Source organism: Quercus suber, unplaced genomic scaffold (assembly GCF_002906115.3).
Source record: "Quercus suber isolate HL8 unplaced genomic scaffold, Cork oak 2.0 scaffold_509, whole genome shotgun sequence".
Classification (NCBI taxonomy): Eukaryota; Viridiplantae; Streptophyta; class Magnoliopsida; order Fagales; family Fagaceae; genus Quercus; species Quercus suber.
This window is the reverse complement of record NW_027069958.1, coordinates 207,349-232,440: the sequence shown is the minus strand read 5'-3', so window position 1 is coordinate 232,440 and position 25,092 is coordinate 207,349. Positions and strand designations below refer to the sequence as shown.

Below are 25,092 nucleotides of genomic sequence, written 5' to 3'. Positions count from 1 at the left end.
TTAAGTCAATGTCAAAGTGAGGAGTAATCTTGCTCGTATAGTCATCCTATATGTATACTACGTAAATACCCACTTTCAATGGTTGACCACATTAGGTTTAGAGAATTTGTAGGTTCTCTTCAACCTTTGTTTAAACTTATCTCAAGAAACACTTTGAAGAGTGACATTCTTAAAATTTATGATAATGAAAGGGAGAAAACTTTGAAGATGCATATAAGAATGGAGTAGAATGCCAATTACAGCTGATATATGGACTTCGAGTAAGAAAAATAAAAAAGGATTCATGGTCATTGCCGCTCACTTTATCAATCACACTTGGCCGTTAAAAAGTTGGGTTTTGAGATAGTTTTTTGATCTATGAATGTTAAATTTATTAAACCATGTCAATTGCGTAATCTTTTAGCATGATGTCCACGGTTGAAATTTAAAGATATAAGGATATGCGACAACAAGTGTTAATTAAACAACATAATAAGTTGGATGGAACGATGAGTTTAAATCCTACCGATTTGATAAACCAAGTGAGGAGTAATCTTGCTCTTATAGTCAGCCTACATAATACTACATAAATACCCACTTTCAATAGTTGACCACATTGGGTTTAGAGAATTTGTAGGTTCTGTTCAACCTTTGTTTAAACTTATCTCAAGAAACACTTTGAAGAGTGACATTCTTAAAATTTATGATAATGAAAGGGAGAAAGCTTTGAAGATGACAGATAAGAATCGAAGTAGGATGTCAATTGCAGCTGATATATGGACTTCGAGTAACAAAAATAAAAAAGGATTCACGGTCATTGCCTCACTTTATGAATCACACTTTGACGTTGCAAAGTTGGGTTTTGAGATAGTTTTTGGATCTATGAATGTTAAATTTATTAAACCATATGAATTGCGTAATCATTTAGCATGATGTCACAGTTGAAATTTAAAAATATAAGGGATATGCGACAACAAGTGTTAATTAAACAACAAAATAAGTTGGATGGAACGATAAGTTTAAATCCTTACCAATTTGATAATGTCAAAGTGAGGAGTAATTTTGCTCGTATAGTCATCCTATATTATACTACGTAAATACCCACTTTCAATGGTTGACCACATTAGGTTTATAGAATTTGTAGGTTCTCTTCAACCTTTGTTTAAACTTATCTCAAGAAACACTTTGAAGAGTGACATTCTTAAAATTTATGATAATGAAAGAGAGAAAGATTGAAGATGACATATAAGAATGGAAGTAGGATGCCAATTACAGCTGATATGTGGACTTCGATTAACAAAATAAAAAAGGATTCATGGTCATTACCGCTCACTTTATCAATCACACTTGGACGTTGCAAAGTTGGGTTTTAAGATAGTTTTTTGATCTATGAATGTTAAATTTATTAAACCATATGAATTGCGTAATCATTACCATGATGTCCATGGTTGAAATTTAAAAGATATTAAGGGATATGCGGCAACATGTGTTAATTAAATAACAAAATAAGTTGGATGGAATGATGAGTTTAAATCCTTACCAATTTGATAAAGTCAAAGTGAGGAGTAATCTTGCTTGTATAGTCGTCCTACATGAATACTACATAAATATACACTTTCAATGGTTGGCCACATTGGGTTTAGGAAAATTGTCGGTTCTCTTCAACCTTTATTTAAACTTATCTCAAGAAAAACTTCGAAGAGTGACATTCTTGAAATTTATGATAATGAAAGGGAGAAAGCTTTGAAGATGACATATAAGAATGGAAGTAAGATGCCAATTACAGCTAATATATGGACTTCGAGTAACAAAAATAAAAAAGGATTCATGGTCATTATCGCTCACTTTATCAATCACACTTGGACGTTGCAAAGTTGGGTTTTGAGATAGTTTTTTGATTTATGAATGTTAAATTTATTAAATCATATGAATTGCATAATCATTTAGCATGATGTCCACGGTTGAAATTTAAAGATATAAGGGATATGCGACAACAAGTGTTAATTAAACAACAAAATAAGTTGGATGGAACGATGAGTTTAAATCCTTACCAATTTGATAAAGTCAAAGTGAGGAGTAATCTTGCTCGTATAGTCATCCTACATGAATACTACATAAATACCCACTTTCAATGGTTGACCACATTGGGTTTAAAGAATTTGTAGGTTCTCTTCAACCTTTGTTTAAACTTATCTCAAGAAACACTTCGAAGAGTGACATTCTTAAAATTTATGATAATGAAAGGGAGAAAGCTTTGAAGATGACATATAAGAATTGAAGTAGGATGCCAATTACAGTTGATATATGGTCTTCGAGTAACAAAAATAAAAAAGGATTCATGGTCATTATCGCTCACTTTATCAATCACACTTGGACGTTGCAAAGTTGGGTTTTGAGATAGTTTTTTGATTTATGAATGTTAAATTTATTAAATCATATAAATTGCGTAATCATTTAGCATGATGTCCACGGTTGAAATTTAAAGATATATGGGATATGCGACAACAAGTGTTAATTAAACAACAAAATAAGTTGGATGGAACGATGAGTTTAAATCCTTACCAATTTGATAAAGTCAAAGTGAGGAGTAATCTTGCTGATATAGTCATCCTACATGAATACTACATAAATACCCACTTTCAATGGTTGACCACATTTGGTTTAAAGAATTTGTAGGTTCTCTTCAACCTTTGTTTAAACTTATCTCAAGAAACACTTCGAAGAGTGACATTCTTAAAATTTATGATAATGAAAGGGAGAAAGCTTTGAAGATGACAGATAAAAATGGAAGTAGGATGCCAATTACAGCTAATATATGGACTTCGAGTAGCAAAAATAAAAAAGGATTCATGGTCATTACCGCTCACTTTATCAATCACACTTGGACGTTGCGAAGTTGGGTTTTGAGATAGTTTTTTGTTCTATGAATGTTAAATTTATTAAACCGTATGAATTGCGTAATCATTTAGCATGATGTCCACGGTTGAAATTTTAAGATATAAAGGGATATGCGACAACAAGTGTTAATTAAACTACAAAATAAGTTGGATGGAATGATGAGTTTAAATCCAGTCAAAGTGAGGAGTAATCTTGCTCGTATAGTCATCCTACATGAATACTACGTAAATACTCACTTTCAATGGTTGACCACATTGGGTTTAGAGAATTTGTAGGTTCTCTTCAACCTTTGTTTAAACTTATCCCTGGAAACACTTTGAAGAGTGACATTCTTAAAATTTGTGATAATGAAAGGGAGAAAGCTTTGAAAATGACATATAAGAATGGAAGTAGGATGCCAATTACAGCTGATATATGGGCTTCGAGTAACAAAAATAAAAATGGATTCATGGTCATTACCGCTCACTTTATCAATCACACTTGGACGTTGCAAAGTTGGGTTTTGAGATAGTTTTTTAATCTATGAATGTTAAATTTATTAAACTATATGAATTGCGTAATCTTTTAACATGATGTCCACGGTTGAAATTTTAAGATATAAGGGGTATGCGACAACAAGTGTTAATTAAACAACCAAATAAGTTGGATGGAATGATGAGTTTAAATCCTTACCAATTTGATAAAGTCAAAGTGAGGAGTAATCTTGCTCGTATAGTCATCCTACATGAATACTACATAAATACCCACTTTCAGTGGTTGACCACATTGGGTTTAGAGAATTTGTAAGTTCTCTTCAACCTTTGTTTAAACTTATCTCAAGACACACTTTGAAGAGTGACATTCTTAAAATTTATGCTAATGAAAGGGAGAAAGCTTTGAAGATGACATGTAAGAATGGAACTAAGATGCCAATTACAGCTAAATATGGACTTCGAGTAACAAAAATAAAAAAAGGATTCATGGTTATTACCACTCACTTTATCAATCACACTTGGACGTTGCAAAGTTGGGTTTTGAGATAGTTTTTTGATCTATGAATGTTAAATTTATTAAACCATATGAAATGTACCATATGTCATTAATCATGGTGTTTACTGATTTATTTTGAAATTATTCCTATTATTTTTTTTAGGTTTGTTTATGTTCCTTTCCACACATGAAAATTGTCCTTGCTGATGTCTTTGTTAATTTTTTTTTTAGAGTGGAATATTGATAGGAAGTTATCCACAATAACTATTGATAATTGTTGTACTAATGATGCCATGATAAGGCTTCTTTTGAACAAGCTTGATGCTAGTTATCTTACGTTGAGGGGACCTATGTTGCATATGAGGTGCGCTGTACATATTTTGAATTTAACTGTTCAAGATTAGTTATCTCTTATTGGTGATGGTATTGAAAGGATTCGTGATAGTGTGATTTATTGGATTGGATCACAAAAAATGAGGCAGAAATCTGATGAAAATGTTCGTCAATTACGTGTTTAATGCACCAAAGAGTTGGTATTAGATTATAAGACACGTTAGAATTCAACTTACTTAATGCTTTCTACTGTATTGATTTATAAAGTTGTTTTCTCTTGTTTGGCTAAACGTGAAACATATTATACTTTTTTGCCACATGATTACTATTGGGAGGTAGCCAAAGATATTTGTGGGTGGTTGGAGTTGTTTTATAATGTAATTGAGTTTTCTCTAGTTGTAGGTACCCCACAACTAATATGTATTTTACTTTGGTGTGTAAGTTGAAAATAGCATTAAATGAATGGAGTTTGTCTTCGAATGAGATGATAAGTAGGATGGCAGAAAGCATGCTTATAAAATTTAATTCTTATTGGGCTAATGTTAATGTTGTTATAACTGTTGTTGCTATCTTAGATCCAAGTTATAAGATGAAGTTGTTGAAGTTTTATTATCCTAACATTTATGGTAATAATTCTGATATTGAGATTGAAAAAATTAAGAATTTTTGTTATAATTTGCTTGGTGAATATGAAGATGTAGATGAGCCCCCTGTAGATAATAAATGAAGTTCTCATATGCTTGCAAGTACATCAAATTATGTGGTACAAATGAAATGTAGGTTGAACGGGGCAATGTCTTTTGATTTGTTTGTCAACAATAGTTCTAGTAGTTCAAAGAAACATAGGAGTACTAGAATAGAATTTGATCATTTCATTGATGAGGGAGTGTTGAAGAGGAGTGACGACTTTGATATTTTGGCATGGTGGAAAAGTAATGGTCTCAAGTATCCTACTTTACAAAGAATTGCAAGGAATATTTTAGTCATTCTTGTCACAACTGTTGCTTTCGAATCTGCCTTTAGCACTAGGGGGAGACTGTTAAGTCCATACCAAAGTAGGCTTCATCCTAAGACTATAGAGGCAATGATGTGTGCTCATAATTGGTTATGGAGTGAAATCAAAGGTTAGCAATTGTATAATTTGTATTTATAAAATGAAATCAAAATTGTATTTTTGTATATGCTAGTTATAATTTGATGAAATTTATTCTATTTTTTAATTCATTGTTGTTGTAGGTTCTTCAACTATGCTTCGCTTCAATCAATTCTTGATGATGGGGAGCCTAATGAAGAGGATGGGAGTTGTGTCACAACTGTGGAGGATTAGACTTTTTGTATAATTTAGAAGCTTTTTAGCTTCTTAGACTTGTTGGATTATCTTGTTTGTTTGTAATTATCCTAAACTTGTGGGATTTATTTTGTAGCTTTTTAATTTCTTAGACTTGTTGGACTTATGATACTTATTTCTTGGACTTGTTAGATTTATTTTATTTTTATGTTTAGCAAGTGGTTTTAGCTATGATTTATTGATTTATAATTAAATGGTTATCTTAGTTAGGTGATTTATTGATTTATGATCTTAGCTATGATTTATTGACTTATTGATTTATAATTAACAAGTGATTTATTGATTTATGATATTAGTTATGATTTATTGATTTTTAGATTTATAATTAACAGTTGATTTATTGATTAATAGCCTATGATTTGGCATTAGGCCATGTTATATGGGCTTGAATCTGGATGTCATAGGGCTTGAATCTAGGTAAAAATAAATATGGGCTTCAATTCAATCTTTTTTTTTTATTGGACCACGGATTGGGCTATGGTAGGGCTAAATTGGGCCCGCAGGACCCGATGGGGTGGGCATAAAAAACCCGTTTATTAAATAGGCCGGTTTCAGGTAATGGGTCTAGGCCCGCAGGATGGGTTTGGGTATAAGAAAACTCGACCCAAACCCGGTTTGTTGCCATTCCTATGTGAAATGTATTTAGGAATCATGGAAGCCGGATTAGTAGGAAGATTGAGAGAAAGTCGAAACAAGAAGTCCCGCATGCCTTGGTTGAATTGGTGCCAGACCCTTGGTTAATCTGTCTGCAAGCTAACGTGTTGACCACGGGGTGGCAGATATTCTAGACACTCAAAAGAACACTCCTCTATCTGCCAAACATATTCTCCTTAAGCCTTTTCAAAAAAAATAAAAAATAAAAAATAATTTTTTTAATTTTAAACTCAACATTAGATTAGGCCATGATTTAGGTTGTGTTGCACATGGTTTCAACGAGCCTTATGCCAAAAAAGAGTTGTGAAAAATAAAATACTAATAAAGAAAATCATATTAAACAAAATTGAGATTGCAAAATTTTTTCAAGGGAAAATGAAAATTTTGGCGACCCATTGCTATGGCCTATAACATCAAATGCATGCAAACAAATAAGAGCAATTTGAACTCAATTTCTTTAGGTATAACTGTATGATACTATAATACATTTACAACTCAAATTGCATATGCCATTCCTATGTGAAATGTATTTAGGAATCATGGAAGCCGGATTAGTAGGAAGATTGAGAGAAAGTCGAAACAAGAAGTCCCGCATGCCTTGGTTGAATTGGTGCCAGACCCTTGGTTAATCTGTCTGCAAGCTAACGTGTTGACCACGGGGTGGCAGATATTCTAGACACTCAAAAGAACACTCCTCTATCTGCCAAACATATTCTCCTTAAGCCTTTTCAAAAAAAATAAAAAATAAAAAATAATTTTTTTAATTTTAAACTCAACATTAGATTAGGCCATGATTTAGGTTGTGTTGCACATGGTTTCAACGAGCCTTATGCCAAAAAAGAGTTGTGAAAAATAAAATACTAATAAAGAAAATCATATTAAACAAAATTGAGATTGCAAAATTTTTTCAAGGGAAAATGAAAATTTTGGCGACCCATTGCTATGGCCTATAACATCAAATGCATGCAAACAAATAAGAGCAATTTGAACTCAATTTCTTTAGGTATAACTGTATGATACTATAATACATTTACAACTCAAATTGCATATATTAAAACCTGTCTCAAATATAACCTGTAAGCACTTTTCAACTATATACGAAAATGAAAGCATATACCTTTCAAGTTGATGTTAATTTTTCTGAACAAGGCAAATATACATCAATCATTAACCAAATGAATTGAAAATTAGTCCAACTTTATATACCATTTTCTATGGACAGGATAGGAAATCAACTCATTAATGGATGTGTCTACTTACATTATCAAGTCAACTGCGTTCAAAATTTCGACACTACTAAATGAAGGTAAATTCCAAAAGAAAGTATCTGCACAATCTGATGTGATTGATATGGGATATGCTTTGTTGCAAAGTAATATTATGAGTTTTGGTGATGAAAAGTATAACTCAAACATTTCATTGACCACTTCAGGGATGATTGAGTTCTATGAACTGAACATTTTCCCTTCACAAACCCACACACCGAACACCTCCAAGTGTGAGATTGTTTGAATTAGTGAAAAAAAAAAAAAAAGCCCCACAACGGCAAGAACATTTCAATTTTCGACCAAAGATTGGGTTTTTGCTTTGTTTTCCTGGATTTAATTGGCGAAGAATTTGGATTCTCAGTTTTGGGATAAGAAAAGTTTCATTTCACTTAAGTAATGCCCTTGCCCAACAGGGCCCACTAAAACGCATCGTCCAAACTAACCCATCAAAAAGCCCAATCCACCCAAAAAAGAAAAAGGACTGTAGGACTCACTGATCCACGTGATAACCATGTGCAATCACAAGGTCTATTACAAACCATCCACATGTCCACCACAGAGGACATCCTTAGATTATCCACCAATACAAAAATGATGAGGTAGTAGTTATTGTCGGACCAAAACATTTGTGAAAACAAAACAAAACAAAATCGATATGTATTTGTAACTATGTGACAAAAAGCCGTTGCATTTCCCTCCACACATTCCCACATTGCCTTATCTAAATCTTTGTGCTGTCTTTGTTTCCCTCCAAACACAGACTATCCCAAATCAAATGCACCAAACTTCAACAATCCCCACCTGGGAACCACATCATACTCTTCGATCAATCCCTTCATACCTACCATAGTTTTAGCTCTTAACTCCTACCCTTCCGCTTCTAATGGCTGCCAAGTTAGCCATTACTTCAACATCCCCTCAGTTACACACTGCCCCTGTTAAAAGACCCTTAGTTCCTATTTCTTCGTTTGTGTCTTCTTTGTCTTCTTATACAAGAGCTCAAACAGTTCAATTCAATGGAAGACACTTCTGCCTTCGACGCCAAGTTTTGGTGCTTCCCACGAAGGCCACAGCTGACCAACAAGGTATTATTTTAACTACCTAACTGTAGGATCAGTGAGTGAAAAGTAGATCATGAAATTGGATAAAACTTAGGTGCAATACATTAGGTTCCTAATTGAATTCAAAAACTGTTTTGAATTTAATTCTTTTAAGAAAACACTATTAATGTCTTATTAGTCAATACAATCAAGCGTTTGAACCTAATGTACTACACCTACGCTACAATACCTAAGTTTTACCCCATGAAATTGATCAAGGATGATTAGCATGTGGCATGTGGCTGTAGAGATTGATAAATTTGAAGTTGGGTGCTATACTTGTTATTGCCATTAGAAAAATATTGGTTAGGTAGTGTTCTATTTGACAGTCTCTTTGCTTGGTTTCAATGAGAAAATCCATGTGCTTTCTTCTTTTGTTTTTAATTTTCAGACCAGGTTGAAGGAAGTGATGTTGTTGACGGTAAAATCCTTCCATATTGTAGCATAGACAAAAAAGAGAAAAAGTCAATTGGGGAACTTGAACAAGAGTTTCTTCTAGCACTACAAGTACGTATACAGCATCTTTCAACTTCTTTTTCTCTCTAGTCTTTTGCTATTTGATACATTATAATTCTACCAAAGAATAGATATAAGATATACTGGTATTTCCGTTTCATGATCAAAATCATTATGTTAGACCACTACTTCTATATAGACAAAAAACTACCCCAGCTTCCTTTTGTTTATGTAGTTCCTGAAGCATGCATGTTTGTTTCTGTTATCTTCTACAGTCATTCTATTATGAGGGAAAAGCTATCATGTCAAATGAGGAATTTGATAATCTCAAGGAAGAACTGATGTGGGAAGGAAGCAGCGTTGTCATGCTAAGTACAGACTGATCTTTATATATGGAACCTCAACCTAAATGTTTATGAATTAATGAATATGTGGATATCTAATCTTAACTTTTATGATGTTCTTGGTATTTTTTGCAATCCAGGTTCTGATGAGCAGAAGTTTCTTGAAGCTTCGATGGCTTATGTAGCTGGGAAACCAATTATGAATGATGAAGAGTATGATAAATTGAAGTTGAGGCTCAAGGTTTGTGAGGAAAAAAAAAAAAAAAAAAAAAAAAAAAAAAAAAAAAAAAATTGGTTCTATTCTTAAATATCTATTTTGTAATGAGTATTGGATATAAAAATTATCTTTACATCCCATATTGAGGGGGGAAAGAGAAACTATCGGACATAAAGTAGAAGAGTGGTTTGAATAAAAAAAAAGGATGTTCTTTGTTGGTGCCTCTTTGGATATGAAAGTAGCTAATTGGTACTATGCTGTGTGAGTGTCTTATTTTTACAAGGCATAGTATACAAATAAGTTTTATGAGTGGAAAAAGAGAAGTGTAACATGATATGATATGATATGGATTTTGGATTTTGGTTGGCAACCAACTTATTTACTTACTGTCTACACTGTAAGCAATTAAATTGTTGAAATGCATATGGCCAATTATTAAAGAGCGTGGATTCTTTAATTCTTGCCCATCTAATAGTAGAAAAAGAGAAGATTTGTTTGCATTTTATTCAGAAAAGAATTTAACAGGCATATAAAGTAGGCAATAGGCAGTGCGATAGCAATTGTTCTTCAGTTTTGACATAATTTCGTTTTAGATAATAGAGTGAGTAAAGTAAGAAGCTGTGCTGCTATACCCTTCTCTCTAAAAGGTATATCCATGTTAGAAACCTGCTAATTGCCAAAAAAGATCAACTTTAGGAGTTTGTAGGAATTTGTTTTAAGAAACTGAGGTATTGCCTTTCAGTATGTATCTAAAGTTTTCCCTATCAGAAGGTGGGATTCCCAAAGATGTAACTTTGGGACTGTTCACTTTATAATCTAGGTAGGATGTGTTTGGAGCCTGTGTAGAGACTATCACACTGGGAGTATTCCTGCCTTTTTTACTTTTCTGGTGGTGGTAACTCTTCCATTGTGAAACTGGTAGCCAATTAATTTGAGCTTCAACACCAAAACATTTCTAATAATGCAATATGGGATTGTAGTGCTTATGCGCCTTACTGGGTACTAGAAGCAATGCTGGCTTTAGCAGGACATGTATCGAAGGAAGAAGAGAGACATTACTTCTCTAATTTGGGAGGTTTAACTTTGGATCTGCAGATAGGAAATTCTCAGCATTCTTAATTAGCTTAAAGAAAACTTTAGTCATCCATTATGTTTATGCATGTTCACTGAATATGATAGTATGAGTTCATGTTAAGCATGCATATTTGATTAATACATGTGAGTTTATGCCATGGTAAAAAATAATCAGTAAAGTTTGTGCTAATTAGATATATATAATTGAACATGTAGTACAGTGAACACATAAATTCACCTAGCAGGAAAAAGAAAGAAAAGGGACAGAGCAAGGGAGAGAAATAACATCTACATTCAGAAAATCATTCTGATTGAACTGGAGAAATTTGTCAACATTTTGCATTGTTGCTGGTGGACATTTATCTTCATGAGCATTTGTATATGTATTGTCACTTTATGTCGTTGGACCATGTATCAGTCATATCTGGGACATGTCAGATCTTATACTACTGGATTCTTATCTTGAAAACTTAGCAGTATCAATTGAGCAACAACTTTAGTTGTACTTATTCTATCTCTTCTTCTAATATCATTTAAATATAAACCATATTTGTGTTGTAGTCGGACGGGAGTGAAATTGTAGTTGAGGGTCCACGATGCAGTCTCCGCAGTAAAAAGGTGTGTTACTCTATCCTTTGATCTCCCTTGCATTTTTTCCTTCTGAAATTTTGCATTAGCAAACCACAACTTTAGAATTTGCATTGGTGGTGAGAGAACATATGTTTACATAGTTGCTTGCTGCTTAAATAATGTTTTACTGATTATCAAATGTCATGTAAGATCTTGTTTTAGGTAAATTTTTCATTATTTTTGCCAGATATATCTTCTAGACTGGCATCAACTCACAAGCAATGATGCTTGAATTAAGTAGCAGGCCTGATTAGTATCTTGGTTTCCCGCCTTCTCTGCAAAAATGATTTACCTTGGCATGAGAGTTCAAAATTTTTTACCCAGGGATTGCATGACTACCATGTCAAAGCTGATTACTTCATTGTATTTTGATCCGGTGCTTCTGTAAATAACTTATTAATAGCCTGCTCATCTTTGCTTAATCTTTACTTATTAAATTTGTTTTCATAGGTTTACAGTGACCTGACTGTTGACTATTTGAGGATGTTCCTGTTGAATGTCCCAGCGACTGTCGTTGCATTAGGATTGTAAGTATCGGATTTTCTGCTATCAATTTAGGTTTTAAATCCATGTGATGGTGACCATCTTACAATTGATTCCAGAGCTACCTAGGTTTATCCTTTCTTTGTGTAAAGTTGTTCACCTAATAAAATTGTGGTTATTGTAGATCCTAATAGTTAAAAATTCTGCATTGTTCATGCTATTCATATTGTCATGTTTCTGTATAAGATGAAGTGCACATGTACTAGGATAAAAGGTTATTTTCAAGTCAAATAATGATTGATTTTTATTACATACCAAGACTTCTTAAGCCAATCCTTCCTCTTCCTTAGAAGTAGCTCATTCCTCTGGTTGTATATAGTTGAGATTATATTTAATCTATTTTACTGCACTGATGAATAAATCATGTTTATATTGGTAATTTATTTGTGAAATTTCTGGGAACTTACTAGTTCTCTATAAGGTAGAACCCTTTTGCACACCAGAAATATCTCATAATCTTATTATTGTTGGAAATATTTTAGTGAATATACAAGTTTTGATACAGCAAATAATATCCCAAGTAATTAGCTAAAGCATAAAATAAATAGAATTTAGAACGATCTCACAATAGTATAGAATCACGCTGGAAAAGCGTTGTTCTTAAAGGTTGATTCGTACCACCTAAAATAAAACTCAGTACGATTGGTTCTCTTGGCTAAACAACCCCTAAGATTAGACTGTAGCTGGATACACTTCCACTCACGAAAGTTCAAAAACAACCCTCTATTGCCTTTCCTCAAAACAAATATAAATTGTAGGAAAAAAAAAAAAAAAAAGTGGGAGATAAAGAAAATAGAAATTATGTATATTGAAATATAGAGTAATAGAAAAAACTTATAGGAAAGGGTGTAATAATGGTTACTAAACACCCATAAAAGCCTAACCCATTATTGCCCAACGGCTATTTTTCTCATGATTGCCCAACGGCTATTTTATCCTTTATTGCCCAACATAAATTTCCAACAAGCAACAGATAAAAAAATAAAGAATAATAAAGTGTTTGGAACACATACCACACCAACAATCCCCCACATCATCATCATTATTTTGTCTACTTATTTCTTCTAGCGGTCTTAAATAATTAGGATTAATCTGAAATATAAAAAAAGTTATGTATGTAATGGATTCTGATCTTACTTTGCTTACAAGTCATGAGATCGTGTCTTTATTATGTGTTAATTAATTAATTTGTATTTTGTGCCCTACAGGTTTTTCTTCCTTGATGATATTACCGGATTTGAAATTACTTATCTACTGGAGGTAGATGGTTGAGATTTTCTTTATCGTATTTTGTCTTTAAGAATCGAAGTTTATGTTTGCAATCTGTTCCAGTATATCTTTTTCCCAGTGACTGCAAGTTTATAAGTTTGTATGAATTTGTCCCAAAAGTAAGCCAGCCAAAATGTAAATTTCAGAAATCATCTTTATTGCCATTAAGACCACATTGGCATGTGGGGTGGAACTTCACCATTGCCATCTGAGAGAAAGATTACTGTATGTGTTTGTGTTTGTGTTTGTGTGTATGTGCGAGAGAGAAAGAGATCTCTAACATTCCATTTCTTATCTCATGTTTGCCTATAATCTTGTTATGTTTTATCCTGCCAATGAGTCATAGACTATTTACATCTCAAAAATTTTGAAAAATGTCAGGACTAATCAGGTCATCCAGTATACTTTGAAAAGTCAAATATCTTACAATATTGCAGGTTCTATGATGGATCAATTATAAACCAATTATGATGTAACAATCTTGGATTACCACTGACTCTGCATATAGTAAGCTTTCTAAACTTTATTTGGGGATGGGAGCAGGAGTCGCTGTTTGCTCATGTAGTCATTCTTATAGCAGTTGTAGGATGGCCACACTGTCATATTTTCATGAAATGCATTGCTTCTTACTTCAAATTCTTAGAGACTTCATTAAGTTTTTTAAATATTTCCCAAACTCTCAAAGTCAAATAAATTAGTTTTCAAATTCCAAATCATATTTGTGATTATTTTTTGTCAGAAAAAATACTTAATAAGTAACTGCAATACTATGATATCACAGATGAGTGTTTCAAAGTCTCTCTGGGGCATATGCTATAACACCGATGGGAAGAACAATCATGAAATATCTTGTCCTACAATCAACTTATTACACGTAACTTCTTAGGTATAATAACCATGTAACCCAAGCTCTTTTTCGAAATGTTGAATTGCAGCTCCCTGAGCCATTCAGTTTCATTTTCACATGGTTTGCTGCTGTGCCCCTCCTTGTTTGGCTAGCTCTCTCACTTACAAATGTGATTGTGAAAGATTTTTTGATCTTGAAGGTATAATATTTATTTGAATATCTTCCATGGTTATGTTGAACCACCACATAATGTTGGTATGCCTTGCTATTGACATATAATATTCTTTTTCCAGGGGCCATGTCCAAACTGTGGTACTGAAAACACCTCCTTCTTTGGGACCATACTATCAATTTCTAGCGGCGGTACCACCAACAGTGTTAAATGCACAAAGTAAGTTCAAAGATCTCATTGATTTCATTAAACAATCATTGTGATTTTGCAGCATGTGCATTGCTGTACCTGCATTTAACTAGGCGTGATTTATGAAACACACAAGTTCATTTTCCATTAATTTTAACTGATACAAGTACTGTTTTGCCTCAGTTGTGGAACTGAGATGGTATATGACTCAAACACACGCTTAATTACACTGCCAGAAGGAAGTAATGCTTGATTCAAGGTACACACCCTGTCTATCATATAGCCCCTCTAATTCACATTATTGTAGCATATTGTACTTAACCTATAACCTATGACAATTTTGGTTCATACAATTATGACACATATCCAAGGCTATTTTGCTGCAGGATCAATACATTTTAAGGGATTTGCAATATCACAGTTACTAACCTATGACGTTGGAGATGAAGGGCTAAGGGCTTCACGTTGAAGATAGAGATGAAGCGTTTCACGTTATGTATATAGATCCTGAGTCTTCGTTTGTCAAGGGGGGAAATTTTCAGTGTTGTAAACTGAATCGCAACTCAACTATTCATTGTGTTGATATTGTATTTATAAGTAAATCTGTGCTCGTACGTATACCTATTACAGGCTCACATAGGGAAGAGAAGAGTGTTACTTGAATGAACATCCTATATATCTAATAAAATTATGTATGCGAAATTGTTATTTCATAGGGGGGGGGGGGGGGGTTCTTCTCTTTTGTACAAATGGTACAACATAATTACTTGTATTTTTTGTTTATTTGTCCATGTATTACTTGTAGTATTGAGATCTAAGTAAAGCCATTCAAATATTTGATACATCTCATACTATAGTTTGTGTGACATTATCATGTCTCAGATTCTTATTCTAAGATTAAAAAATATATGTTTCTGAAAGTAATCAATTAAATAGAAGAGCTCTTGCCTCAATTTTGTATTTTGCCTAGGAAAAAGCCGATGGTCACAAAGACTGACCGAAGGTAAAATCAGGCCAGCATGTTTACGTTGAACAGTTTTTTTGATAGTTACAATAGGTATTAGGGATTTGAATTCTGAATATCTTGAAAACATTGAGTATGTTTGGTAACTATTTTTTCCCTTTATTTTCTGTTCAAAAATAATTTTCTATTTTTGAGACTAAAAAATTTGTTTGGCAAATCCATAATAGACAGAAAACAAAAACGGTTTTCAAAAACTCAATTTATGAAGGAAACTGAAAACATACAAAATGCTGTTTTCACTTTCTAATTTTCAAAAATCAATGAAAACAGACATTTAATTTAATGAATTTATCTTATTTAATGAGTTAACATTGGAGTTCAAATCCTAGTAACAATATATTTTAGTATTTTCTATTTTTTTTTTTGCAAAAAATATCTTATTAATTTTAACTAACCAAACATGTTTTTGATTTAAAAAGCATAAGAAATTTTTTTTTTTCTTTATATTCCCAAAAACAAGTTTTTGAAAATAAAAAACAAAAATTATTACCAAACATAACCTAAATGCCAACCAATTGAGTTATATGGCTCTTGACTCATAGAAAGTTGAACAGTTTGCCCACCGAAAACACTTGGAATTAGACCCCAATGATGATAAAACAACGTTGTGGGAATTAGATCCCAGCGATATTTGATTGAACAATGTTATAGAGTTAAAACATTCATACAACAACATTGCAGCACCCATCCAGGTAAAAGGAAAGCTAAACCGTTAAAGCGTTTAAACAGATCCTCATACAGATGGATTAATAAACCAAATGCGTAACACCTCCCAAGTTAGTCTAGCAAAGATGCCACCTCAGAACAACAGCATAGCCACTACATGCATCAACAACTTTTCCTCTAAAAGATTGCAACATCCAAGTAATCTCCGATCTACATTATCCAAAATGAAAAAAAGTCAACTTAATAAAGTTAATATATACATGGTTATGCATATGGGTATATATAATTAAGTTTACCTGGAAGCTAAGTTCACCCAATGACTTGCTATCGTCTAGTCGTCTGCCGTTTCCATAAGAAAGAGTTGTCCCCACCTAAAAACAAAATTTGTAATCCCCACCGCAAGAGGCCAAGATATGTGAAAGTCTTAAGAAACAATGGCAAAATATTTTCTACAAGTGTACATGCGTGCTCAATTGCACCTCATTTTTTCTATTTTAAACTTATAACTGGAAGGTTATTACATATGCCCAAAGGCTACTTCAATTTTATTTTTAATTTTTTATGATTAACACACATCCAATGAGTTTTGAATTAACAACCTCATCTTCCACCCATTCCTTTGGGACAAAAAAAATCCTATTTAAGCTACAGCTCATTGGTGTGTACCGATTCATGTCGTGTAACAAATTACCAATAACAATGTATTAATTATGACTAGTGGTTCATTTTATCTATCTCTCACATAACTGGCACATAGAGGTGATTACAGAATTATAGAAAATTGAAGTATGCATTGAAGGTTCAGCTAGCTTGGAGTCCTAGGATTAAATACCACCTTCAAAGGGTCAATAATTGAAAGTATCAGCAGTATAAAATCCTGGGCTGAATATTGATTAATGATCACATTTACATGAATGCTAAATGAATCAGAGAGAAATGAATGTGTAAGAAGACCCTGAGCACCTGCGTGCAAATAAATGAGCAGATGATGCAAATTTTTTTGATAATCGTAAACTATATTTATCTATGACTGGCTAAATACAAGAAGTAGCATGTACCGTTCTCAAAACAAAACGGCCACGGTTATCAGGATATACAAAAGCAAAAGACAGTTTAGCACTTCTTCTCCTGGCTTCTGGAGCAACCTCTTTAACCTGTTAAAGAACTAGAATTATCTAGAGAAAAATGAAAACATCTAATTCCATGAAAGATGGGAGAGGTGGAGTATGAACAACATACAAGATCAGTTAATTCACGGAGTGTCGCATCCTTCCATGTATAAATTTGAACCTCATCTTTTGGTTCCTTGCCTCTCACTGCAAAATCTTCCTCACCATGATGACTTCCATTCTACAGAAAATTAAAACCAAATAATTAAAAAACTGTCCCAAAAACTGAAGAAAAAATGTCTATAAATAATAAGATCAGCCATTTAGGTGTAGATAAACACCCATCCATCCATGCATGCAACTTAAAATAAGAGGATGTATCTGTTCATTTAAATTTGAAAAGGGCATATCTCTAGTACTCAGGAAGTATACAAGAAATATATAAATCATAGTAATAATTCCTCTCTCAACTCATTGGCATTTAACACAAACCTACTGCCCATAAACTACATCAAAGAGAGCCCTGGGATTACCCGGCAACTAGTTCTGGCAGGTGGAGTTAGTTGCATGTAAATTTTACTGGTTAGAAGTGAGTCCAAAGGGCTCTGTTTTAGAATGGTTCCCTACGTTATCGAAAATAATAATAATAGAGATAAAATACTATTTTGGTCCTTATACTTTACAAAAAGTTTTTTTTTTCATCCCTAAACTTTAAGAAGTTCATTTTTCGTCCTTAAACTATTGAAAGTTCATCTTTCGTCCCTAAACTATTGAAAATATTTTATTTATGTCCTTAAAATTTACCAAAAATTTTGTCTTCATCCTTAAACTATTGAAAAAATTTCTATTTTCGTTTGTATTTTTGTCTCTAAACTATTACAAAAACTTTTTACAAAGTTTAGGGATAAAAAAGAAATTTTTAAAGTTTAGGGACGAAAAAAAAAAAAAAAACTTTTGGGGAAGTTTAGGGACCAAAATAGTATTTTAACCTAATAATAATAATAATAATAATAATACATCAAAGTGCTAGAAATTAGCAAACATTGCTAATCCATAAGGATCAACAATAGTTATTGACCTTGCATCTAGTATAGATGCCAACCTTCATTGATGGGTCTATACACTGGTTGAACATCTAAAAATTTCATGCACATTCACATTAAGAGTCTTATTGTGCCACTTGGTCGAGGAGCAGTAGGAAAGAAGCACTAACTACAGCAGGGGTACCAAGGCAGGGCATGCTGCCATACCAACTTTAAGGTAAACAAGAGATTAAGTGATTATGCCAGACCTGGTTGCTTAATAATAATAATAATAATATAATACATCAAAGTGCTAGAAATTAGCAAACATTGCTAATCCATAAGGATCAACAATAGTTATTGACCTTGCATCTAGTATAGATGCCAACCTTCATTGATGGGTCTATACACTGGTTGAACATCTAAAAATTTCATGCACATTCACATTAAGAGTCTTATTGTGCCACTTGGTCGAGGAGCAGTAGGAAAGAAGCACTAACTACAGCAGGGGTACCAAGGCAGGGCATGCTGCCATACCAACTTTAAGGTAAACAAGAGATTAAGTGATTATGCCAGACCTGGTTGCGACACTGAGAAAGGAAGAAGAAAATAAACAGGGGCTAAATTTTAGCACACAACAGTATGGGGACCTACTCTAGTGGTTTGGTGCCTTGACCAATGTAAGTGATTGATTTTGACTTCAGTAACCCACTTCAGGAGAGAGAAGTGACTTAATCCGTTCAAACTTCTAGTGATCCTACACATCTCTAGCAGTTTGTTACTAACAACAGATGAAACTTGACAGCCAAAAGCTGTCTACATAAACATTCATCACCCTCATTTCTAGGGGAAAAAAAGAGGGAATTGAACACAGTGCACAATTGGTCAACGGACTAAACCTTAAATGCAAGCCAGCAACTAACCAGAAACTTATTTGAGGGAACCTTCACATTGGTAGCTTTTCAGGAGCAACTCTAGGTTGTCATACCAAAAGACACAGATGATGTCTATTTCTCTTGTATCTGCAGCATTTCTGGATTGGGACTTCCTATATTGAAGTAATCTTTATGCCATTATAGTAAAACTATAAGACAGCTGCTTTAGGATCGTACCTGTTTTACCATTACACATCCCTCGATGTATCACGAATGAACAACACTAATCAATGTCCACTTGGCACTCCAACCTCTGACCTTTTCTAAAAACAGTCTAGTATTACCCTTCTCTTAGTATTAACATTCATGGGTTTGAATTTGAGAATCAGTCTCTCCAAAAAATGAGGATAAAGCTGCCTACCAAACATCAATCCCAGACCCCACAAATAAAATAAAAATGAGAACCTTGAACACTTGGTACGAACACAACAATAGAAGCATTGTGCACTTTAGTACAACCTATAACATTTTCCAATGAGACTCAATCACCATAACAGTTCAGTCACCACTTACATATCAGAGACTCATTCAAAAGACAACCTTAATTAATAAAGTTCTGTTATAAAGCTCAGCTCTCAGTAACAATACATATATAAAATAGAGCGTAGTAAAGAAAATCTGGGGCATACCTTAGTGAAAACCCGGAGCAACAGAGGACAAGTCTGCAATTCAAGCCAAGAAGACAAGAATAAAAGTTACAATAAATGATGGGTAAGGAAAAAAAAAAGTATAACAATGAGAGAGAGAGACCTTTTCACGATCGACGGGCTCGAAGCGAGGTCGAGCTGGAAGCGGTGGTGGTGGAGCCCTGGACTGAGGATGAGGATGAGGATGGGGATGGGGATGTGGAGGAGGCGGCGGAAGTGGTCTACCAGAAGAGGGTCTGTTAAGGTTCTGGTTCTGAGGTTGTTGCTGGGAATGGGGGGTTGCTCCGATTTTACCGTCTCTGTCTCTGTCTCTGCTTCTCTTCTCCATTGTGTGAAGTGAAGTGTGAAAGTCTGATTGACTGAATTGAAAAATTAAGGGTTTGGGTCTTTAGTCTTTACCTAGTTTATATAGGCTTGTTTTCAATGTTTGTTTTTTCGTTTTTAGTGTTGGGCTTGTCAATGGGCTTTTGCTTTTCCTTCTTGGGTTCGATGGACTTTTCCACAGTTTTTTTTTTTTTTTTTTTACAAATATCATCCTTAACTTTGACATGACTGTCAATTTAATATACTTTTTTTGTTAAATAGTAAAGGACTCTTTAGTCACTTGATGTGTACATGGTTTTAACAAATCATCCATAATTTTGAAGTGTCATTATCATTAAAAGATAAACAGGGTTAGTTGTTCAAATTGGAGCAAAAAATATTAATAAAATGTTTGATTTATCACAAATCTAAAATTCATAGGGTTTGTGGTTTGGCCTAATATAGATGAGAAATTGTGTTTTATTTATGATTTAAGGGATATTTCTATAATTTATGGGAATCAAAAAGATATAGAATAAGTGGTATACCAGTTTTTTGCCAAATTATTCCACTCATTGCCCATAAGACATCCTAAAAATCACATTAAACACTAGTATGATGAATGAAACTTTATACCTTCGAACTTATGACATATCCTCTAAGCTCATGGAACCTATCACTCGGGTATTCTTCAAGGGACTAATTAGTTTTACTATTGGTTATGCATTGATTGTCTTGACATCATTTGATTTTACATTTGGTTCACAACATTGTTTTTTTTTTTTTTTTTTTAAGTGAATATGCTTTCTGCTTTTATATGTATTTATTTTCAAGCCCCAAGAAAGTTAGATTTACTTCTCTAATGTTGATACAAGACTCAAGTTCATGCCATATAAGCCTAGTTGATGATTTTCAAATATGGGGAATGCGTGATTGGAATCTTATGAAAATATAAACAAGTGGTGTGCATCTTGGTATCACATCATTCTATACTATGCTACATAAATAAATAAAAGTTGTTTTCTACACATGGTTGTGTCAAATTGTTCAATGTAAGTATTATGTGTATGAGATGTTTTCACTCTGTGTGTAAGTGTTATGTGTATGACATGTTTTCATAAAGAGAGAGAACACATGGATTATGTGGTTCGGTCTACATTCATAGAAAAAAAATCTTGAGCATATGAGGTATTTACAAGAGACTAAACCCTAGACTAACAATTCACTAAACCATGGTTACAAGACTTGATGTATAAGTAAAATATTTTACTCACACATGAAGAAGGACTGAACTTGGTCATAAACTTGAATTGGGCTTGTTATCTTTAACACTATAAACCCATCAAAATTATTAACACGATTTGCTTTAAAATGAAATTTTATTTCCCAAACTTCAAAAAATTTAAAATACTAGTTTAATTGAATCTCAATTAATTCCACTCTTAGGGCCTATTTGGTTAACTTAAAAAACTGGTGCCTTTTGTTTTCATTTTCAATTTTCAATGGGACCCATCACAAAAAACTTATTTGGTTTAAGAACTTGTACTCAGTTTTTATTTTTAATATCCTAAAAGCTGGATTTGAATTTCATAGAAAACGAATATAGTGGTAATTCCGTAAATATTTTGAAAACACAAAAGACCCCACATGATGATGTGAGTGTGTGTAAGTGAAAAAAGTAACTTAAAAAAAATAAAATAAAATAAAATAAACACACACACACACAAAATACCAAACCATGTATGATGAATTTTATACCAAAATTATGTATTTAGAATAACTTACCAAACACCTTCAAATGTAAAAATGAGACCCTTTTTCTATATTCAATTTTAGAATTTAAATACTAAAAAGAGAAAATGAAAAATAAATACACCACTTTTTAGAACCAAACAACGCCTTGGCCTCAAGGAAGGAAGAAAGATTTAATATTTTCCATTTTTGATTCAAATTAGCTCCATACCATATAACTAGGCTTGGCTGTTGATTTCACATACCGAAAGGAAAGACTAGAATCTTGGAAAGATCAAAGATAGTTTTCAGACCCGAATAGTACATTGAACCGTAAAAATGAGAGGTTTAAGGTTTTTGAGATCAAACCAAGATCGAACCACGATGACGTTATAATTAATTTAATAATTATTTTAAATATAAATAAAAATAGAAAAATTAACTAAAATAGTCTAATTCAATATAGAGTTCTATCTTTCAAATATTTTTTATATCATAACTTTCACAAGACAAATAAGAAATTTCAAATCCTAAGTAAATATAAATAGAATAGGGGTAATTAAAGATTACCCACTTGTGGTTTAGCCCGAATTTAATTTACCCACCCGTGGCTTCATTTTTAACACTTTACCTACCTGTACTTCCCTATGTTACTACTCTATAACCCACCTCCCTTTCAAACAAAACCCAAAATAGATCAAACACTACTCTCTCTCCCAAAACAAAGAAAAAGAAAAGAAAAGAAAAGAAGATCAAAACACGTTATTTCAAACCCAGGAATATGCATCTGGCTCAAATCATTTTTTTTTAAAACCCAGAACACAAACACAGCCGACCGATCGATGTCAGCCTATCACCACCTCATTGCATTACCCATTACACTCCAAAACCACCGCACAAATCACCGGTTTGCCCCAAAATTACATCAAAACATCACAAATCTTTCAATCGGATCAATTGATCAAATACCCAACACACAAAAAAAGAGGCCTTACTTTTCATTTATCTAACACTGGGGTCTAACCAAGGGAAATTCGTTGAATGATGGTGAGCTTATAACACACTAGACCCATATAGCAAATCAAGATGAAAAATCCAAAATTCAAATCTTTGCAAACTGAAAATGCTAGAAATGTATGCTCTGTATCATTTAAATAACGTAGAAATCACAAGCTAGTACACTTCCAGATTAGTGGCAATATCATAATCACAAAAATTATTTAAACTCATTGTGAGGCCTAAACCATGGTTGACAAGTAGAGCAATCCATGGATTGGTGCTATCAGCAGTGCTATGGTGTGTGTGGGTGTACAGGGTTACCATTCTTGAAGCAACAAAAGCTTTTGTTGGCAAGTGATGAAGAGGCACCCACAACCACCACAACCATTATCAAAACCCACAACCCAGCACCACCACGCCCACCATTATCAGATCAACACCATTGTTTTTGTGAGGAATCCATGCCGAAGGTCTAGATCAGACTGTGATGCCTTCGTTCTTGCTTCATGGGTTCATTTTTAACTATGCCACTACTCTCTCTCTCTCTCTCTCTCTCTCTCTCTCTCTCTCTCTCTCAAGGTTTTGCTTGATTTGATTTGTATTAGTTTTCTAGGTGTATGTGTCTTCATGTTTGTGAATTGTGAGAAATCAATACCATATTTTAATCTTTTTTTTTTCTTTTTTTTCTTTTCTTGTTTTGGGAGGAGAGAGATATATAAAATCAATGTAAAAAGACTTATTTACCCCTCTTTTTTAATAGAGGTAGGTAACAGAGACTAAATGAAAGTACCCTCCGGTGGGTAAAGTGTCAAAAATGAAACCATAGGTGGGTAAGTTAAATTCGGGCTAAACCATAGGTGGGTAATCTGTAATTTCCCCAATAGAGTATATCTTTATTTATTTACATGTTAATTAGTAAAAGATAATACCAATAATAATGATAATGATAGTATAATAATTATTATAATATAAGAATGAGAAGGACACATACCTCAAATAAAATAAATATTTAAATTATCTAATAATTTAAAATTCAAAATAATTATTTAATAATTTATAATTATAAGTATAAGTATATTTATTTCCAAAAAAAAAAAACTTTAAATATTATAGCAATAGTATTATAATATTTCACACAACTTTTGCCACAACACATTATATGATGAATTATGAGTAGTGAAAAAAAAATTGTGGGTGTATGTAAGTTCACATTTTCATCACTCACAACTTCTCACATGACAAATTATGGCAAAAATTGTTTAAAATATTGCGATATTAGCATTGTTCTAAGAGTCCAAATTTAGTAAGAATGGGGTGTGAAACCCATGTTTTACACCATCCAATAAAAGATTGCTACATCATCATTTTACATAAAATTGAATACATCCTACCACACCTAATAACATCTCAATAAACTCTCAATTTGGTTGGATTTATATATAGGTATTATAATTGATTGGGTGCCTAAGACGTGGCAAAACGGGCGGGTTGGGTCGGGTTGGGTTAATCGGGTTGCGGGTCAATCGGGTTGTGGGTCGAGTTTGGTCGCGAGTCGGGTCAAGTTGACCCATATTTTTCAAATAATTTTTTTAAAAAAAAATAGATGCAATCTGTCAATTGTTTATGAGTTCCTTAATTGTGATTAGATTCTCACTGGTGATACTATTACCACATACCATTACCACTAAACACTTGATACCCAAATTTGATGCAACTCTTATTCCAACTTTCTAGAAGCTAATCTTGGTATAATCTTCGATCTATTTAAAGTAAGAAGAGAAAATGAAGGTGACAAGTAAAGAATAACAAACTAAAATGAAGTACATAACATATTAAGTAAAAAAGAATAAGTAAATATTTTATAAGAATTACACCTCAATCTCAATCTACTCAACGTTGGTAGATGTGGCAAAATGGGCGGGTCGGGTTGGGCTTGAGTTGGGTCAATTCAGGTCAATCGGGTTTGTAGGTCAAAACGGGTCATTTTTAATCGGGTTACGGGTCAATTGGGTCGGGTCAGAAAATTCTGACTCGTTTTTCCATGTCTAGGTGTGGTTGTACATATTCTTAAATATATGATAAAATGATGTAGCATATTGGGATTAGATGAGTAACACATGAGTTTTACACCACATCCTTACCTTACCAAATTTAATCTCTTATTCTAAATATTAATTTGTTGCATAACCGTGGCAATCTGGCAATACACTTACATTATGACACATCACACTATGCTCAAAGCTGAAAAGAAGTAATGGATTCAACTCAAAAATTAAAAGTTTTTAGTCAGTAGTCATGTGGAGAGCTTAGGAAACCTTAAGAAGAAATACAAAACAAAGAAAGAGAAAGTGAGAAACAACGTACAT

At 33.2% G+C, this 25,092-nt stretch overlaps 2 protein-coding genes across 3 annotated transcripts; one reads left to right on the top strand and one right to left on the bottom strand.

Annotated features, from left to right (window-relative positions):
* The first annotated feature begins 8,068 nt into the window (after positions 1 to 8,068).
* On the top strand, positions 8,069 to 14,998 carry LOC111989335 (PGR5-like protein 1A, chloroplastic). Of its 2 annotated transcripts, none has more exons than XM_065763492.1 (11): positions 8,069 to 8,534; positions 8,941 to 9,056; positions 9,281 to 9,377; positions 9,490 to 9,590; positions 11,202 to 11,258; positions 11,721 to 11,797; positions 13,022 to 13,073; positions 14,018 to 14,128; positions 14,223 to 14,320; positions 14,474 to 14,549; positions 14,662 to 14,998. In XM_065763492.1, exons 1-10 carry the CDS (start codon positions 8,333 to 8,335, stop codon positions 14,541 to 14,543), a joined length of 981 nt encoding a protein of 326 aa, XP_065619564.1. In that variant the 5' UTR covers positions 8,069 to 8,332; the 3' UTR covers positions 14,544 to 14,549; positions 14,662 to 14,998. The 2 variants fall into 2 exon arrangements, with proteins under 2 accessions (XP_065619564.1, XP_023876898.1); XM_024021130.2 differs by having other exon boundaries at positions 8,070 to 8,534; positions 14,677 to 14,998.
* A 908-nt stretch (positions 14,999 to 15,906) lies between these two features.
* LOC111999577 (histone deacetylase complex subunit SAP18-like) lies at positions 15,907 to 20,077 on the bottom strand. Its single transcript, XM_065763491.1, has 6 exons — positions 19,797 to 20,077; positions 19,676 to 19,708; positions 17,220 to 17,330; positions 17,039 to 17,134; positions 16,277 to 16,351; positions 15,907 to 16,190 (listed from the first exon to the last, which is right to left on the bottom strand). Exons 1-6 carry the CDS (start codon positions 20,019 to 20,021, stop codon positions 16,158 to 16,160), a joined length of 573 nt encoding a protein of 190 aa, XP_065619563.1. The 5' UTR covers positions 20,022 to 20,077; the 3' UTR covers positions 15,907 to 16,157.
* Between the last annotated feature and the right edge of the window lie 5,015 nt (positions 20,078 to 25,092).

Coding starts and splice junctions, on each gene's coding strand:
- LOC111999577 (XM_065763491.1), bottom strand. CDS start 20,021: ATGGAGAAGAGAAGCAGAGACAGAGACAGAGACGGTAAAATCGGAGCA. Junction 17,135..17,219: donor TCCGTGAATTAACTGATCTT/GTATGTTGTTCA, acceptor GTTCTTTAACAG/GTTAAAGAGGTTGCTCCAGA. Junction 16,352..17,038: donor GCCGTTTTGTTTTGAGAACG/GTACATGCTACT, acceptor TTTTGTTTTTAG/GTGGGGACAACTCTTTCTTA.
- LOC111989335 (XM_065763492.1), top strand. CDS start 8,333: ATGGCTGCCAAGTTAGCCATTACTTCAACATCCCCTCAGTTACACACT. Junction 9,057..9,280: donor AGTTTCTTCTAGCACTACAA/GTACGTATACAG, acceptor TATCTTCTACAG/TCATTCTATTATGAGGGAAA. Junction 11,259..11,720: donor GCAGTCTCCGCAGTAAAAAG/GTGTGTTACTCT, acceptor TTGTTTTCATAG/GTTTACAGTGACCTGACTGT.